We start from the raw sequence: 16,604 nt of genomic DNA, 5'->3' as shown, positions 1-16,604 counted from the left end.
TAGCCACATAGTCCTGAATGTCTGAATGATGATCTGAAATATTGTGTCAAGGCATGCTCACAACCTTTGGACTTTAACAACTTAGACATTTATTAGGTCTTTAGTTGTGTTTGCCTGATTTACATGGTCATATTTAGTTATCTGTGTTCTGTGTCTAGGTCTGCGGTCTGTTAGTATTATGTTAATTCCCCAGGTTCCGCTTGTGTATCTTATTTTGTAGTAGTGTTATTGTGCTTCCCGTGTACCCTTGTTTGGTATTTCCTGTCTTGTCTCTGCAACCTGATTATTAGCAGGCAACAGTGCAGCACTGTCTCTCTCTCTCTGTTTCTGGCACAACAGCGCCCCTACGCCTACTGGTACTCATAGTCATACTGGTGCTCATTATAGTCACATTGGTGAACCAACACATAGATGAACACGGACATTGCTGTTCCTTGGAGTGGTTGCACCACTCAAAAATAAAGCCAAGGCGACGGTGAAAATGAAGGTCGCATTAAGACACCAAGGATTCGTCAGTGATGTCACTGTCTGGCTGGTTTATAAACAGTTTCAAGTCTGTACTACTTCTGTGTAGGTAGGCTACCAGTTTGAGTTCTTGTTTATGTTTTGTCAGTCCTTTTGACTTTAACCTTGCCTGCCACAAACCGTCAATGGTTTGTCCTATCCCACACTCATATCCTGACAGATTGTCCTCTGGTTGCTTTTCACTCAGCATGTTAGCTTTCAAAACATTTTAGTACTTTGGCCTGAAGTGTGTGTGTTGGAGTTGTAGATTTTGAACAACTTGGGGCAGAATGTAGCACTTTTTACAGTATACAGTATCTTGAAAGCATCTCTCTAGTTTGAGACGGATGTGTACTTTAGGATAAATGATCAGGAAGCTCGCTGCTCTAGCTGACTAATCACACACAGCTGATTCAAGTTTGGGGCCTGCCCATTTGTCCGACAGCCCAATAGTCCAAAGAAATGTTACGGTTAGAAATAATAAGCAGTAAGCACTGTGAGCGCTGCATGGCACCAGCGGTTTTGCCCTCTGAATGCATGCACACCCAGCAAGGTTTGTTAGTCAAATAATATTTATTTTCTTATTTGATAATTAGAGTAGACAAGCATAATACGCAAGAACAATAAAAAAAAACATAACTACCACCCCTTCCTCCCACCTCCTACAGAGAAAATACACAGACAATTGAAAATCAAATGTACAACAGTAATGTTTGAAATATGCTCTTCGCTCTTATGAAATAAGAGAAAAATAGCAGCCATGTGAATTTGGTCAATTGCCATATTCCATATCGCCACCACTTACAAATTGGTGTCCCTATTTTGTCATTATCCAAAAGCTGAGAAAATAGTCGATCTACAAGTTATACAGTGCATCACATTAAGTGGTTAAGATATGATGTACCAGATGTTTACATAAAGTTGCCAACCATTTACCAACACCATGGAAAGCAATGAGCTCAGCTGTGACTGAGTTCCTTCTGTTAGACTGCAGGCCAGTCACCCCTGAATCACACACACTGTTTATGGTTAATATGAGTCCCTGTCTAGCTGTGACTGAATTCTGAGTTCTGACTCTGGTTTATATGAGTCCCTGCTGTGACTGAGTTCCGACACTGGTACAAGTGTCTTCATGAACCACATATGGGAGATGTCGGATCATAACATCAGGCAACCACACGTGCACGCATGCATGCACGCGCATGTTTCCACCTCCTTTCCAGTGTCACCTGGAAAATATGACAGTGGGTTTATTATTAATGGTAGAGGCAACACTGACAGACATACACACGGACTCGCACACGCTTGCTTGCTTGTTTGCATGCATTCACGTGCACACACACACACACACACACACACACACACACACACACACACACACACACACACTAACTAAGCTACTTCATTCAAGTAGCTTCTTCAAGTGTATTTATGCAATGCTTTCCAATGTACATACGTACATGTTTATGCATTTCAAGCAATATATCCAAAAAGTAACACCTGCCATGACGTGACGAAATCAGCCCTCAAGGGCTGGCGGTTCTCTCTTCATTCTTAAATCATTAGTTGGCTAGCTTAGCCGTAGTTTTGTCCTTAGTAATATATCGTATATACTGTAGCTAGGTAAGTAATAAGCTAACAATATAGTTTTATGAGTGCTAGGCAATTTATGTGTTATACACATTATGCGATTTTTCTGGGCACCATAGCGAACTGGCTGCAGCCAGCTGCAGACACATGTTAGGCCCTATATCGTATGTATAATAATATTTATAATGTCTGCTATTGACATTGCTGTCTCTTTGTGTCACACACTATTTTCTTAGAACACGTCAATCTTGAAGATTTGTTGCTGAATCAATTTGGCTAGTTTCCACTAGGCTATAGAATATTTGGCTTCAAGGGAAGAATATGGAAAGTACATGTGTGATAAATCTAGAGTATATGAGGCACATGGTTTCCTCTGGGCAGCTTGAATTCACGTTCTCATACCTATTATTCATACGTGTGTGTGTGTGTGTGTGTGTGTGTGTGTGTGTGTGTGTGTGTGTGTGTGTGTGTGTGTGTGTGTGTGTGTGTGTTTTTTTCTCTTCTCTTCTTGTCTGAAGTAATAAAACTCTTAGACATTTCTGCTGGTTTCAGAACCAACATGTCTAATGCAATTTTTCAAACAATGGATTGGATCTGCAAAATAGCTGTTTTATGTTTAGCCAAAAACCTAAATCTATTTCCATAAAAAATTGAATTCTTACATTAAATATGACATATTGTTGCTGTCGGGCAGAAACCTCTTATCTCCATTATTTTGGACTTGATCACACTACAGTGTCACACAAAAGCATCAAAAGTGGCAGATCTAGGGTTGTTTTTAGCTAGATCTGCTACCTTTGCTATTTTGAATCCTGAGAAGTCACTATTTTGGACATACTGTATGAGGTCTACACAACAGATGTTGTGTAGACATGATTACAATGCATAATTGTTATTAAGATTTTCTACAAAATATAAAGAAAACCCATGATTTGATAAAGCTTCATCCTGGCGACAACAACCACCATTATTACACAGCAATACAACGTGTGTATGTGTGATCATATATTCAAACATTTCCCTAAAAACGCTGTACGCTGTTTGATGGAAACCGTGTGTGCAGCGTTTTCTATAGGCAGACATGAGGGGGGGGGGGGGAGTTGGGCACACGTCCCATTCTGTGAGATAATACAGATGTACAGCTCCACTGAGAATTAAGATGGAAAGGGTGACTGCGAGAGAGCACCATTAGGAATTCACTGCCTGTGTATGAGCACATTGTTGATGCAGAACTTTTGGACCTTCAGTCTAATGCAGGGGTCTTCAACAGGGGGTCCGGGACCCCTAGGGGGTCCTCAGAGTTACTACAGGAGGGACATCAAATATGTGTGTGATAGATTACATGCATTGACTTCATGAACCCTAGAATCTCTATTCTGAGAGGAACTATTAGCCCAAAAATAGCAGATCTACAAGCTCACAGTGCCTCACGCTGCAGCTATTAGGCTTAATCTTGTTTGGGTTTATACAGTTTCAGGCAATACAGTTAGAGATTCAATTGTTCAAGAGATTTTATTCGTTTTACATCTCATACAAGTACAGAAGAATTAGATTATTTGGTGTTGGTTCTTCAACAATGGAGCAACAGTAACAAAAGAAAGAATGAAAGAATACAACGAGAAAGTAAGCTGATTAGGTGAAGATATAGCCGGGCATGTGTACAGTAATCATAATCATAGCACACTTATTGCCACAGCTGTGGGAGATAGTCAAGGCTCAAGGCAAAATGTCAAAACATGCCTGTTCCCAAAAAGAAAAGTACTAAAGGCAATACCTGAGAATGATGTTCACATAAGCACAGCATACCTTTCCATAACTCGGTGTAAACAAAATTAAACTGCATGAACTATAAGAACCAAAGTCTGATCTGAAATATAGAACACCATTTGTGAGGATTACTGTTCAGAATACCGTATAAAGAACTGCCGTGTGACAACGATGGCTGATTCGTTTTTTTTAAGAAGCTATAAACGACCCTTCAGATGTATATATGGTGCAGCACTCGGAGGCAGAAGACCCATTCAGGGGGCAGCTGGTGGTAGGACATCTTGTTTCCATCTAGTCGGAGGATCCTCATCCGGGAGTAGGAGAGAGGACCCACCTCTCTGCAAAAACTGGTCACGTGGAACTCTATGGGGAAGACAGAGAGACACAACTTTCCATTATTACAAAACGTATTATTTACTAAAGTGAATTTCCTTCTTTTATAGACAGAATAACACAGACGGGATCGTGTTCCACATGGAACGTGGATCAAATGGATAATAAACTGTGATGCGTCTAACATAATAGAATGTCCGAGATATCATAGATTATTATTGTTTTTTGTAATATGATCAATTATTACATCATCATCATTCCAGCATTTATTGTAGACTAGCGGCTTGTGCCTAGCCAAAGCTGTAAATACTGAAACGGTGAACAGATCTGTTTTTGTGTCCACGTCTTTGCCGTAGCTGAAAGTTCTCGTGGGGATCTGTGTTTATTGCGACTGACGTCTCACATCACAAAGAGAATAGCTCACTTGTTCTCTGTAAAATCTGCATTTACTATTAGATGGCGTGCAGGTGCTGTGGTTAGAACATATACTGTAGGAAACGGCTCCCTCACTTCAATCCACCCGCCATGGTCTCAGCCAGCACTTTAGGGTTTTGGCAGCAACAGGAACCACAGTAGCTGTGTCAGGCTGATAGCTAGACGGTGAGGTGTGTGTTTATGAGGAAGTTTCCCGCAAACAGAACAGTCGGTCAGCACCAGTCCTCTCTGCTGGACCGCTGAGACTAATTGAAAAGCAAAAACACATTCTCTTGTGTTGTCCAGACAATCATGCTTAATGCAGTTCTGGATGTGCTTGGTTGGATATGCTCCACAGGCTGGCGCTAAAGCTTCATCTTAAGCAGTCTGAATCTTTGCTGTGCCTGATGATATGAATCCAAAGAAAGAGAGTGACGAAGAGCAGATTTACCGCTATACTTCGACGTACTCCCGTACAGAAAGAAGAAAGGCAGATTTTTGTCTGTAGCTGATTTCTAATTATTACTTTAGCTGACTTTATGTTTTTTAAATCAGACTTTTTTTAGCCAATGACATAGCTTAGGGAGGAGAAAGGCTGTAAGTATGTATGAAGTATACACTGGACTTGAAAGAGGAGAATCTGAAGAGGGAACAGAGTGTGCTTTGGCAACCTTGCAGATGTTTTTAGACTTCACTCTTCTTCACTAACCTACTTTCCCTCTCAGCATCCACCCATCATTTCCTCTACTCTCCTCTCCTCTGCTCTCCCCTTCTCTTTTTTCCACATCTCCCTCTTTCTCTTCTCTTCTCTGCATACTTGCCCCCCCCCCCCCTCCCCTCTCTCTCTCTCTCTCTCCCGTGACTTGCAGCCTATCCCAGCCCTGGGCTCCTCCTCTCAGCGTCCCAGGCTTGTAATGTCCACTTGTCCAGGAGGCAGCTGGTTGAGTTGCTAGCCTGGTGCTCCAGTCACATTTTCCACATTTCCTTGCCCCTCCTCCCTCTCATTGTAGGGTTTCAGGAGGTTTTGGCTCTCCCCTGATAGTCTGCCACATAACTCTGACTGATGTTGTGCATTGTCGCTCTAAGGCATCTGCTCCGCTTAATTGTAAAGCCTGTGTGTGTGCGTCCAATCCGTCCATGCACAGCACCCTCAACTGGGTTTTGTCTTTGGGGATTCTCAACTCACAAGTCGTCATGATGTCAGTGACGTGTGATTAGAGTAAAGTATGTGCAATTTGAGTGCATCCATGTGTGCGTGAGCGCGTGCAACCACTGGGATGCAAACGCAGGCGTGGTCTGGTGAAATTGTCCCGCAGGCGACGAGCAGGATTGTGGTCAGTGTTTTTTTCTGCACATGAGACCGCCACGGCGGGCGGTCCCCGTTGATCCAAGCGAAAACCCACCCACGTCACTCGCTTTTAAACTTTATATCTTTATATTTTCACTATTAGACGCATACAACGAAGTACATAAAGGGCTTAAGAGGTTCACCTCGTATTTCATTGGCCTCCAGGTAGAGATACTGCAGCGTGGTGGGCACCACAGGGACCGTGGAGAGCTTGTTATAGGAGAGGTCTAGCTCCACCAGGCTGGTGAGGTTGAAGAAGACCTGTGGCTTGACGCTGGGGCTCCGCAGGCCACAGCGACTCAGGCGCAGGTACTTGAGGCCCAGGAACCCGGCGAAGCTGTCCTCCCTCAGCTCGGTCAGGGAGTTGTTGGACAGATAGAGCTGCTGGACAGAGGGGGATAAGTGCCGAGGTACAGAGGAGAACCGGTTCCCACTGAGGTCCAATAGGTTCAAGCTGACCAGACCTGAGAGATGTTGAGAGGACAGAAGAGGTCAAAACAGAATGATGTTGAATACAAGATGTGAATCTTCCTGCATAGAAAGAGTCTATTTATTTTGACCCTATCGAAGTTTAGACTACCCACAAGAGGAAATTCCATTCCGCAGCATTGTCAGACAACATTATTCATACAACAGCACACAGTAAGAGTAATACAACCGCAATAACACTAGACGATGGCAGACGGCAGTAGACACTCAGGCCTCTTTGGGGGCGCCTGTTGTTTAAAGCAGCTATGACTGCTTTCCCAACGTGAGCCTTTTTTACCTCCTGTTATATACTAACGTTCACAGCAGTGGGGCATTGGCGTAAGGTTGTGATTGAGTGGTTGTGTGATTCTCTCTGTTACTATACGTTCCAACACACACTCGCATCCAAAATGGCCTGTGGGGACTTTTTGGGACAAAAACGTGCCCCTGTGTGGGTACACGCGGGATCATCTGATGATGTCCCGGTCACTTCCGCACTCCAGGAATGCGGAAGAGCTGTCCGTACTCATACCCAATACGTAAAAGGGTCAAATCCGTCCCAAGCTGTCACCCGTTTGATGGACGTTACCTGTGAAGTCTTCCTGTGTGATGGTCTGCAGACGGTTGCCCTGTAGCAGCAGCAGAGTGAGGTTGCGGAGGTTCCGGAAGGTTCCGGGGCCGATGGTGGAGATGTGGTTGTGTGCCAGTCTCAGCTGCCTGAGCCCCGCCGGCAGGCCACTCGGCACCGAGGTCAGGCGGTTGTGGTTGGCAAACAGGTAACGCAGCCTCGTCATGTTCTGCAAGACTGTCTGGTCCAGCTTGTTGCTCTGCAGCTGGTTGTGGTCCAGAATGAGCCAGCGTAGAGCCGTGATGTTGGCCAGGACGGACGAGGACAGAGACGAGATGTTGTTGCCCTGAAAACAAGATGAGCATAATAGAGTACCGAAGTCATGATGTAATTAGGGACTTAAAGCAACGACTGTTTTCAGGACGTTCCAAAAAATAAACAAATCACCCGCCGATTTTGTCAGGTACGGTCGGGTACTCTGTGCAATTTAGCATATTAATTTGATAAGGTCTGTGTTTAGACAAAAAAAATATATATTTTCTTACTCTTTGGATAAATTAGTAGGCAAATTTTTCACCATCCGTTGATGCTTCATATGATCCATAATGAATAAAATCGCTGGGGTGATTTGTTTATTTTTCGTAAACAGTTATTATATGACGCGATCTAAGATGTGCCTTATAACTGGGGGGCAGCTCCCTCTAGAGGCAGTGATGTCAGTTATTTGATTTTAGATATGATGATAGCAGAAAGACAAGTTGGATTAAAACCAGGACTGTTACGAGTATATAGCTGATACTCTGGTCAGTACCAGCATGCCCCTAATCGCTCAAGAACAGATTCTGTGCTGGTTCTTTTGCCGATGGGTTCCCTGCAGATTGGCATGCCCCAGACAGTGCAGTGTGTACTTTTCATACAGTAGGTATCGTTACCATAAGTATTGAGTTCTAGCGGGCCAGTAGTTTTCGTACGAACAGGTACTGAGTTCTTGCGGGCAGGTCGTGTTCGTACGAACAGGTACTGAGTTCTTGCGGGCAGGTCGTGTTCGTACGAACAGGTACTGAGTTCTAGCGGGCAGGTCGTGTTCGTACGAACAGGTACTGAGTTCTAGCGGGCCAGTAGTTTTCGTAAGAACAGGTACTGAGTTCTAGCGGGCCAGTAGTTTTCGTATGAACAGGTACTGAGTTCTAGCGGGCAGGTCGTGTTCGTACGAACAGGTACTGAGTTCTAGCGGGCCAGTAGTTTTCGTACCTGTAGGAATAAGTATTGCGTTCTAGCAGGCAGGTCGTCGGGTATCTCCCCCAGCGCTCTGTGGTCGCAGTAGACCGCCGTGGGCCACTGGATGGGACAGTCACACAGCAGGGGGCAGGCCAGGGGGTTGTTGGCTCGGTACCAGGCCGAGTCGATGGCGCGGCCCTGCAGGGTCAACACGCTGGGCTCACCCAGTATCCGGTTGATCCAGAGAGGAACTCCTCCGTAGTCCAGGTCTTCTATGGTGGTGGTGGCGGCCCAGGCGGGTGCCGACGCTGCGCACACACACAGGAACAACGCCAGCACAGCACGGCCAGCCAAGTCAGCCATGGAGACGGATGATGTAGTAGAGAGCTGTTGCCAACGTATACACACAGGAAATCAGAAGTTGGAGAAGATTTAAAACTCTCTCTAGTCGTCGCAGAACATTACAGACACAGTTCTTGTTCTGTTCCTGGCTTTTTACATGTGCTGCACAGAGTACAGACAAATATTTCCCATTCAAACCAAAGCCTCAAACAAAAACAGTGTGAGATGAGATGATACTGGTGGACGGGTAACTAGAGTAACCTTTCTGTGTATCATGCAGTCAGTTACATGGTATATGGTGAATGGGACCGAAAAACTGAAAGATATAAAGTATTGTGCACTGCTCCATTTTGTAAGCATCTGGGTATGAGGCAGAGGAATGCATTTTTCCTGCGTGCAACAGCTGCAGATGGTTACAATATCATCAACGAGAGGCATGTGAGCATGAGTGCACATGCTTCACACGCACACACACAGTCACAGTCACACACACACACACACACACACACACACACACACACACATCCAGTTATTGTATACAAGCCAGTGACAAAAGACTGCTTCATCAAGAACATTTACTTTGTCAGCAACATGCTAATAAAAAACATTTCAATTAATGCGCTACTTCTGTTATTAATGTGCTTCATGCTTAGACCTGTATGCTGACTAGATGATGATAGCTCAGAATAGAAACTTGCAATGACATTGTGACGTTTCAAGTGCTATAGAGACCATCAAGGAACACCAACACATCATCACACATTCTTTGCTTGCAACAGAGGATGCTCTGGCAATCAATATGCAATCAATCAAAACTCCTAAAACCCCCCCAGAGTTACATGAACACTCAGGATGTTGACGGGGTACAGTACTAACTACTATTTTGCCCAGATGCACACACTGTAATGTTTTCCATAAGCGTCACAGAGCTGTGTTGATGCAGGAGTTAAATGAAGGTGACGAGATGAGAATGAAGGAAACGTACCTGTTGATCTGGTGCTATTATATAGAGAGAACGGGTTCCTCGATGCTTTTCAAACTGTTCCGTGTGCTTCTGTCATGGAGGTGTAGCGGAGGTGAGTGTGTGTGCGTGTGTGTGTGCGTGCATTCGTGCGTGCGTGTGTATGTGTGTTTAACCACTGTCTGTTACATTCCTTCACTTTAACCCATTAAAATCCGGAAAGCATCTATGTCATTTTTGGAAATCTTTTAATATATATATTTTTAAAGTGAACATTTTTAACTTAAATCTTTGCTTCTGGGGGTCCGTGGAACAAAAATATTTTTAGATGAGCGTCCGCGGCCAAATGTATATCATTTTGGGGGTCCTTGACATGACAAAGTTTGAGAACCACTGACATAGCAACATACATTTTCTTCAGAAAACTGTTTTAGAAGACATTTGTTGAATCGGCCTCAGGTTTTAATTGGTTAAACGTTGCCACCCCAGACATACACTCCCTAATCGTCCTTCATTCACTCCTTCCATTATGGTCACAGCCTAAAGGTAACTCTTAAACTCACAACATTTGGTGGAAATGTGTTGCTATGGAAAAATAAAACGGAGGGGAGGGATGCTAAAGCCAGGCAGACAGGGAGAAGACACAGATACATACTCTACTGTTAGCCTTTGAATTAGGATGCAGTCAAGCTTTCAAGCTTTCAACATAAGTTTGTATAGAGTACAGTATGCTTTCATACATGCATGCTATCCACACATGTGTCTGTATGTGTGTGTGTGTGTGTCTGTCTGTCTGTGTGTGTCTGTATGTGTGTGTGTGTGTGTGTGTGTGTCTGTATGTGTGTGTCTGTATGTGTGTGCACATGTGAGCCACTTTCTATTTCAGTCTGTGAGTTCTGGCTACAGCAGACACAGACGCCAGAGAGTACCTGGGGAGCCAAAGAGACCACGATGTGTGTGTGTGGGGGGGAGGGGGGTGTACGTGCGTGTGTGTGTGTGTGTGTGTGTGTGTGTGTGTGTGTGTGTGTGTTAGCAAGTAAAAGTAATATCCCTTTTACAACAAAGCAATGACACAGGAAATACTGCGTGGGTGTGGAGGGGTCAAACATGGGTTATTCCCTAGCTTGTTCAATATGACCCTGCTTCGGGGTCAAAGGGCTTTCTCTATGCGGGTTTTGATCTAGGAACCTGATTGGTTCCAATCAGAGGTGCATGCCTAGCTGGTGAACACACACGGTTCAGTTCTGTCGAGCTGTACAGTAAGTGAGTTTATAAATTGAAATTATAAAGGAGAACTGGCAAGATTCTGCTGGGAGAACAGAGCCCCGTCCAGCATATTGAATCTCCAGTGTAAACAACTCTGAAAAGTCCATTTTCAGCAGCAGTGACGTATAGTTCTGGACATGGATACAAAATTGTTTTTTTTTTTACATAGATCAGGTGTTTACAATGATGGATGGTTGCAGTCAACGGTTGTGCGTGTGTATGTGCGTGTGTGTGCGTGTGTGTGTGTGTGTGTGTGTGTGTGTGTGTGTGTGTGTGTGTGTGTGTGTTTGTTTCAGTGTGTGCACACTCCATCCAACGTGGAAGGAGCGCCCTCTAGTACAACTGTGATGAATAACAATGTGTGTGAAATCCAGTCTTGTTTATAGTCACGTTCAGGAATGTCAGATGGGATTATAGGTTCCCTCTGACAACGAACCAGATCGACTTCCAGATTACAACTTGTGCTTGTCGAATAGGTCATTCATTCCTTGGGCTGTTTTCCAACCACACAAGACTATTTTAGTCACAGCTAAGACACTAGTAATTACTGATGAGGAAATCATAACAGCTGACCACGAATCGAACCTCAAACCTTTATTAATATACTTTTGATCGATTCACCAGAGGAAATAAAGTAAGTCATCATCATAGGTCTGTGTGTGTGTGTGTGTGTGTGTGTGTGTGTGTGTGTGTGTGTGTGTGTGTGTGTGTGTGTGTGCGCGCATAGAAGTGGCAATAGTGGTAATGCTGCATAAACACCCTGGTCCTTGGAGGGGATATTTGGGGAGCACAAGCCGCAGGAGTGTCTGTGTGCTCTGGTGAATGCCTGACAGCGATACCAACCAGCTGACCGCACATTGTCTCCACACAGCAGGGGGAACATTGTGTCTGAAAATATGACCTCTTGATATGGTGCTATAGTGGAATGACAACAAACGTCAACCATATCCACGATTGATGGTTGGTCGGGAAGACAATTAAGGACAAAATTATATCCCTATGTTTTTTTATTACGACCGTAGTTTGCAGTTTACTATCCTGCATCTCACGTCCGTCATCATGCCTCGTGACACGCTCCATATATGGCCAATACAGAATTAATTCCATAATATGTTGATCTGACCTCATCGAACCCTGTACACTCAAGACACACTGGCCAATACAGAAATAATTCCATTGGTTTTTTATTTTGACTCGAACGGGGGGTGGCTCCCGATCATAGACTGTAACGGTAGCCACGCCCCTCAGAACATACGCAACTTTATGGTAATCTTTTTTATAAATGGGACCATAATTTTCCAAAAAGAATATTATGACATGAGAAATGAGACTTTAAACTAGTGACTGGAAGCAGAAAGTATTGACCATGTTTATTAAGGTAATACAGTCTAGGTGAAGTTGGGCCCAAATACATGGACCTCTATGGAGATATGGGTTTTTTGGGCCCAATGACAGCGCCACAACAGGCCATTATATGAACTTTCAGGAACTTTTCAGGAAGCCCCCCTGATCACAACCAAAATGTATGTCATGTTACATTAATTTTCTTCAACTGCCTATTTCACAATAGTAGGATCATGACTTCTTGTTATTGTGGATAACTCATTTACCCAGTAATGACGTGGTGACACTCACTGTGCTCCATCCTGTGTGAGTGCCACCGCAAGCCTGATGATGGACTGCGAATCATAAACACAAGGAAATGGAAAACATTAACCTCCCATCCTCTGTTGGCTGTGATCCCTCCGATCCAGAATAACACCTTTCACTGCAAGGTTACATTAGCCAGGCACATGAATGAATAATACTTTCACTCATTCCACATGAAGTCAACATTGAATAATGCTTCCTAGTGTATACGCTGTATATGCTGTGAGCATTTATTTTGAAACGGTTCTGTTGTCGAACTTTGGAACTGTGGTCGCTGGTTTGATTGATTGATTAAATACTTTATTAGACAGAAATGTAAACGCATCAGGTAGGCTACAGTCAGACATTAAGGCTAAACATAGCATAAACATGCATAATACATGTCAACAAATACAAAACATGTACAAAGCAGAAAAGGGGGATAGCCAGCGGCAGGGAATGACACCTCCTTTCAATGGGAATTTACATTTACCTCCCCTTGTGGTGTTTTTTTCTCCCTCAGGCCGAGTATAGAAGGAAACCAGTGATACCGTTACACATCTTAAGTGTCAGGGCATTCCACATTTTGGTGGCAGAGTAGTGGAATGATAATTTTCACATGTTTGTTCTACATTTGGGTGGTACCAGATCGTGCTCTCTCTAGTGTTGTGGCTGTGGGTGTCACTCACTACGGGAGACGGGTACTGTATGAGGGTATTGAGGGCACATAATATGAGGTTTCCACCCGACAGCGACGCTATGCGTCCTGTTACCACGCAAGCTTGTGTACTTTCTACTATAGGTAGGCCTACTTTAAGTACATTTTGATAGCAATACTCGAGTGAAATTTGAATTCTGGACTTTCACTTGTAATTTCTATTGTCGTATTGATACGTTTACTTACGTAAAACATGTAGTACTTTTTCCACCCCTGCACTGGTTCCTGGTAAACCGATCATTTATTGATTGATTGATCACAATCACAATCAACTTTATTGTCACATCACAGGTTTACAAAACAATACAGTAGCTAGCTGCACACTGGAAGTGTAAGTGTTAATGTAGGCCTGTAAGGTATTCATCTGGCCCACCTACATCCTTAGTGAGCCATTACATCACACAGCTTTCTGCCATGCCAGCACTCTGACGTGAACTTCTTTGTGGTCTGACTTTATACTTACACATCTGCACAGTCATCTGAGAGATGCCCGATGAGAGAGAGGGATTAATAATGTTCTACATACACTATTTATTATTTTATTACTCTTTTATTAGGACTGTCCTTCTGTAATGTTAAGAGCATGCTGCATCAGTGAGGGGGGACATATTTAGATGTCAACAGATAAGATTCAGTAGTGTTCTGCAGTGGGCCAGCCATTTTCAATATTCTATTCTTTATGCGTGTGCCTTTAATTTAGACCTGCATCTTTACAAGTTTGTAGAAAAGCAGTCACCCTTTATACAGTTTATGGTGGCATTTAACTTCCTCAGTTCTGCTCGGTGCAAACTGCAAAGATGCATTTAATGGCTTCGGTGCTATTACTGTTTACTGCTTACAGTTTGTAACCATGTAGTCAAATAATCATATCCACATGTTTCCTGTGTAGTGTAGGCTATAATTCCCTGCACTGCCTATACATATCAGATGACTTTACCAGTATGGTCGTTGCTATTCCTGGTCAGACAGGCTAGAGGGCTCCATTTCACCATCTGCTGACGGCACACAGTAATTTGATACGTTTATCGGTGAGAGTGGCTCTCATAGTCTCATTTTCCAAACCTTTATGCAGAGCAACAAACGTACGGCAGAATACAAATACAACAATGATTGGTCATTAGTTGTTGTGAAACAAATGAACGATGTATGGTATACTTAAAGTACAGCCTGTGACTCAAAAGACAAAACATGCTAAACCTTTTTTCTAATCAGGGCCATACTCCGGACAGACCTGATCTTTCCCCATATACTAATAGTCCGGCAGCCGAGGTGGACGGGTGGGAAATTTGGTATATAGTCTTTTTTATTGGCCTAAAATATTGTCTATATACATACATTCATGAATCCATTTGCTGACCGGCTGAAAGTATTGGGCAATTTCTTTAAAGGGGTTTCTTGTGACCCTACCATTAACATCCTATGGCAAAAATGTCAAACTTTGTGACTAGGGTTTTCATGCTTCTGAATCCATTCCAAGCATTAGTTTTGCACAAAATACACTCCTTGGGTTAAAAACAACCATAGACATCATGACAAATGTGATGAGGTCAGCACATTTTGGGCACATTTGGGCAAGTGGCTATGGCTACTTTTAGCCCAAGGAGTGTATTTTGTGCAAAACTAATGTTTGGAGTTGGAATGGATTCAGAAAAATGAAAACCCTCTAGTTTGACATGTCACATGCTATACTTAAAAATTTGACATTTTTGACAGCCATAGTATGTTAATGGTAGGGTCACCAGAAACCCCTATAAAAACGATTGCCCAATACTAACAGCCGGTCAGCAAGTGGATTCATGAATGTATGTACAGTATATAGACAATATTTTAGGCCAATAAAAAAGACTATACCAAATTTCCCACTTTAAACAAAAGAAGCCTGTCGGCTGCCGGACTATAAGCTTAAAGGGGGAATGTCACGCCCCTCGGGAGATAATAACTAGATAAAGTGCCCCTCGGGGCACAGGTCTTCACCTGCCACCAGGAGGCCCACTTTTGTAAAACAATGTTTTTGATATTAGATTCTGTCCAAAAATCCCGCAAATCGTTACACAGTTTCTCTATAGTCATGTCTTTCTTTGTAATTTTCCACAGTATCTCTGTTCCTCAGCCAGATGCGCACATCTGCCATAAAGCCTGATTTTGTTGAGATTACATTTGTGATCACAAACATAAAAAATATGTAGTCACACGGTAAACATGCTCCCACTGCTTTCATCTGAATGAGAAGAAGATGAGACTCAGTCTGGCTTAATCACGAACACGTGTGTGCAACTGCGCATGTGTCGAATCCCTGTGTGGTGCTTGTTTACATGCACAACCTGGGACTGACCCTGAATTTGTGTGTTTATTTGTATGCTTTTCTGCATGCGTGTTATTATGCTCCATGAAGCAGCGCTGGTAGTGTACATGTCTTCAACTCACTTATAGTAGCATGCACCCACCTCCAGCTTAACGGTGTGTGTGTGTGTGTGTGTGTGTGTGTGTGTGTGTGTGTGTGTGTGTGTGCGTGCGTGCGTGCAGAACATCTGCTTTGTATTGCATGGATTCTACAGTCATTCTGTCCCTGGGTGCTCTGGGTCAGGTTACCTAGAGGAGGCTCTGTGTCCAGTGATATCTACAGCAAACTGGACTATACTAGAGCACCAACACGGACTATAGGAAAGTTGGGCAGTACTTTTCTTTCTCCAGAATCTTCGATCTTGTATTGGCTGTAACAAAGGTCTTTTATTGTCCTTTTATGATTTGTTTTTATGTGTTGCTGCAGGATGGGGGGGGGGCAATATCAGTGTTAGGAATGCTTGTAAAATGGACAAGCTGGTCAACAAAGCTAGCTGGACCCCCTGGACACCATGGTGGAGAGCTGCACATGCGGGCCAAACTCTCCATGAGTTCAACAGGCGGCCGGGACCCTTAGTTACTCCAGGGGGGCCGCCAATTATTTGTGTGACTCAGGATCCTTTTTTGTTTAACATTAAATACTTCAACCGTAGCATCCCTATTCTGAGGAGAACTTTAGGCCAAAAATAGACAATGTACAAGCTCACAATGCTCACTATTTTCAGCAAAGAGGTTTGGTGCAGAGGGAAACTAGAGCAGACCAAGTAAGACTACAATTCACTTCAATTCAATCTTTATTTCAGACTCAGGGGAATCCATATCACAGTAAAAAACACAACAATATAATAAATAAATAAATAATATAGAAAGAAATATACAATAAAAAGAGTTTCACCATGTTCAGTTTCAAACATACAGACAACTTCACCAATGGTTCCACAGACCACAGTCTGGAGGAGAACCTGACAGAACTACTTATCGGGTTAGTTATGACATCAACCAGTAAGACGCGCAAACGCGGGAAGCGAACGCAGCTGAGACCCTGCAGATCATGTCTGTCTGTGTGTCTGTCCCGCTGTTACTGTATATGTGGACCTGGCCCCTTTTGTGCCCATATATGGAGCTGAGTGATTTGTTT

General features: G+C 43.5%; 1 protein-coding gene across 1 annotated transcript; it reads right to left on the bottom strand.

The window, feature by feature from the left end:
* Positions 1-3,636: 3,636 nt before the first annotated feature.
* Positions 3,637-9,711, bottom strand: LOC308322140 (lumican). Its single transcript, XM_080773334.1, has 5 exons — positions 9,538-9,711; positions 8,244-8,597; positions 7,014-7,338; positions 6,100-6,420; positions 3,637-4,224 (listed from the first exon to the last, which is right to left on the bottom strand). The coding sequence occupies exons 2-5, from the start codon at positions 8,571-8,573 to the stop codon at positions 4,073-4,075; spliced, it is 1,128 nt and encodes a 375-aa protein (XP_080629460.1). The 5' UTR covers positions 8,574-8,597; positions 9,538-9,711; the 3' UTR covers positions 3,637-4,072.
* Positions 9,712-16,604: the final 6,893 nt, after the last annotated feature.

The sequence above is a fragment of the Protomyctophum bolini genome (assembly GCF_963924005.1).
Source record: "Protomyctophum bolini genome assembly, chromosome: 2".
Lineage (NCBI taxonomy): Eukaryota > Metazoa > Chordata > Actinopteri > Myctophiformes > Myctophidae > Protomyctophum > Protomyctophum bolini.
Note: the sequence above shows the minus strand (reverse complement) of the source record. Positions and strands in the feature narration are given on the sequence as shown.

What these genes read in the sequence shown, in the direction of transcription:
- LOC308322140 (XM_080773334.1), bottom strand. Translation starts at nt 8,573, where the DNA reads ATGGCTGACTTGGCTGGCCGTGCTGTGCTGGCGTTGTTCCTGTGTGTG. An exon ending in CACACAGGAAGACTTCACAG is followed by an intron (nt 6,421 to 7,013) that starts GTAACGTCCATC and finishes AACATCTCTCAG; the next exon opens with GTCTGGTCAGCTTGAACCTA. An exon ending in GGAGGCCAATGAAATACGAG is followed by an intron (nt 4,225 to 6,099) that starts GTGAACCTCTTA and finishes TCTTCCCCATAG; the next exon opens with AGTTCCACGTGACCAGTTTT.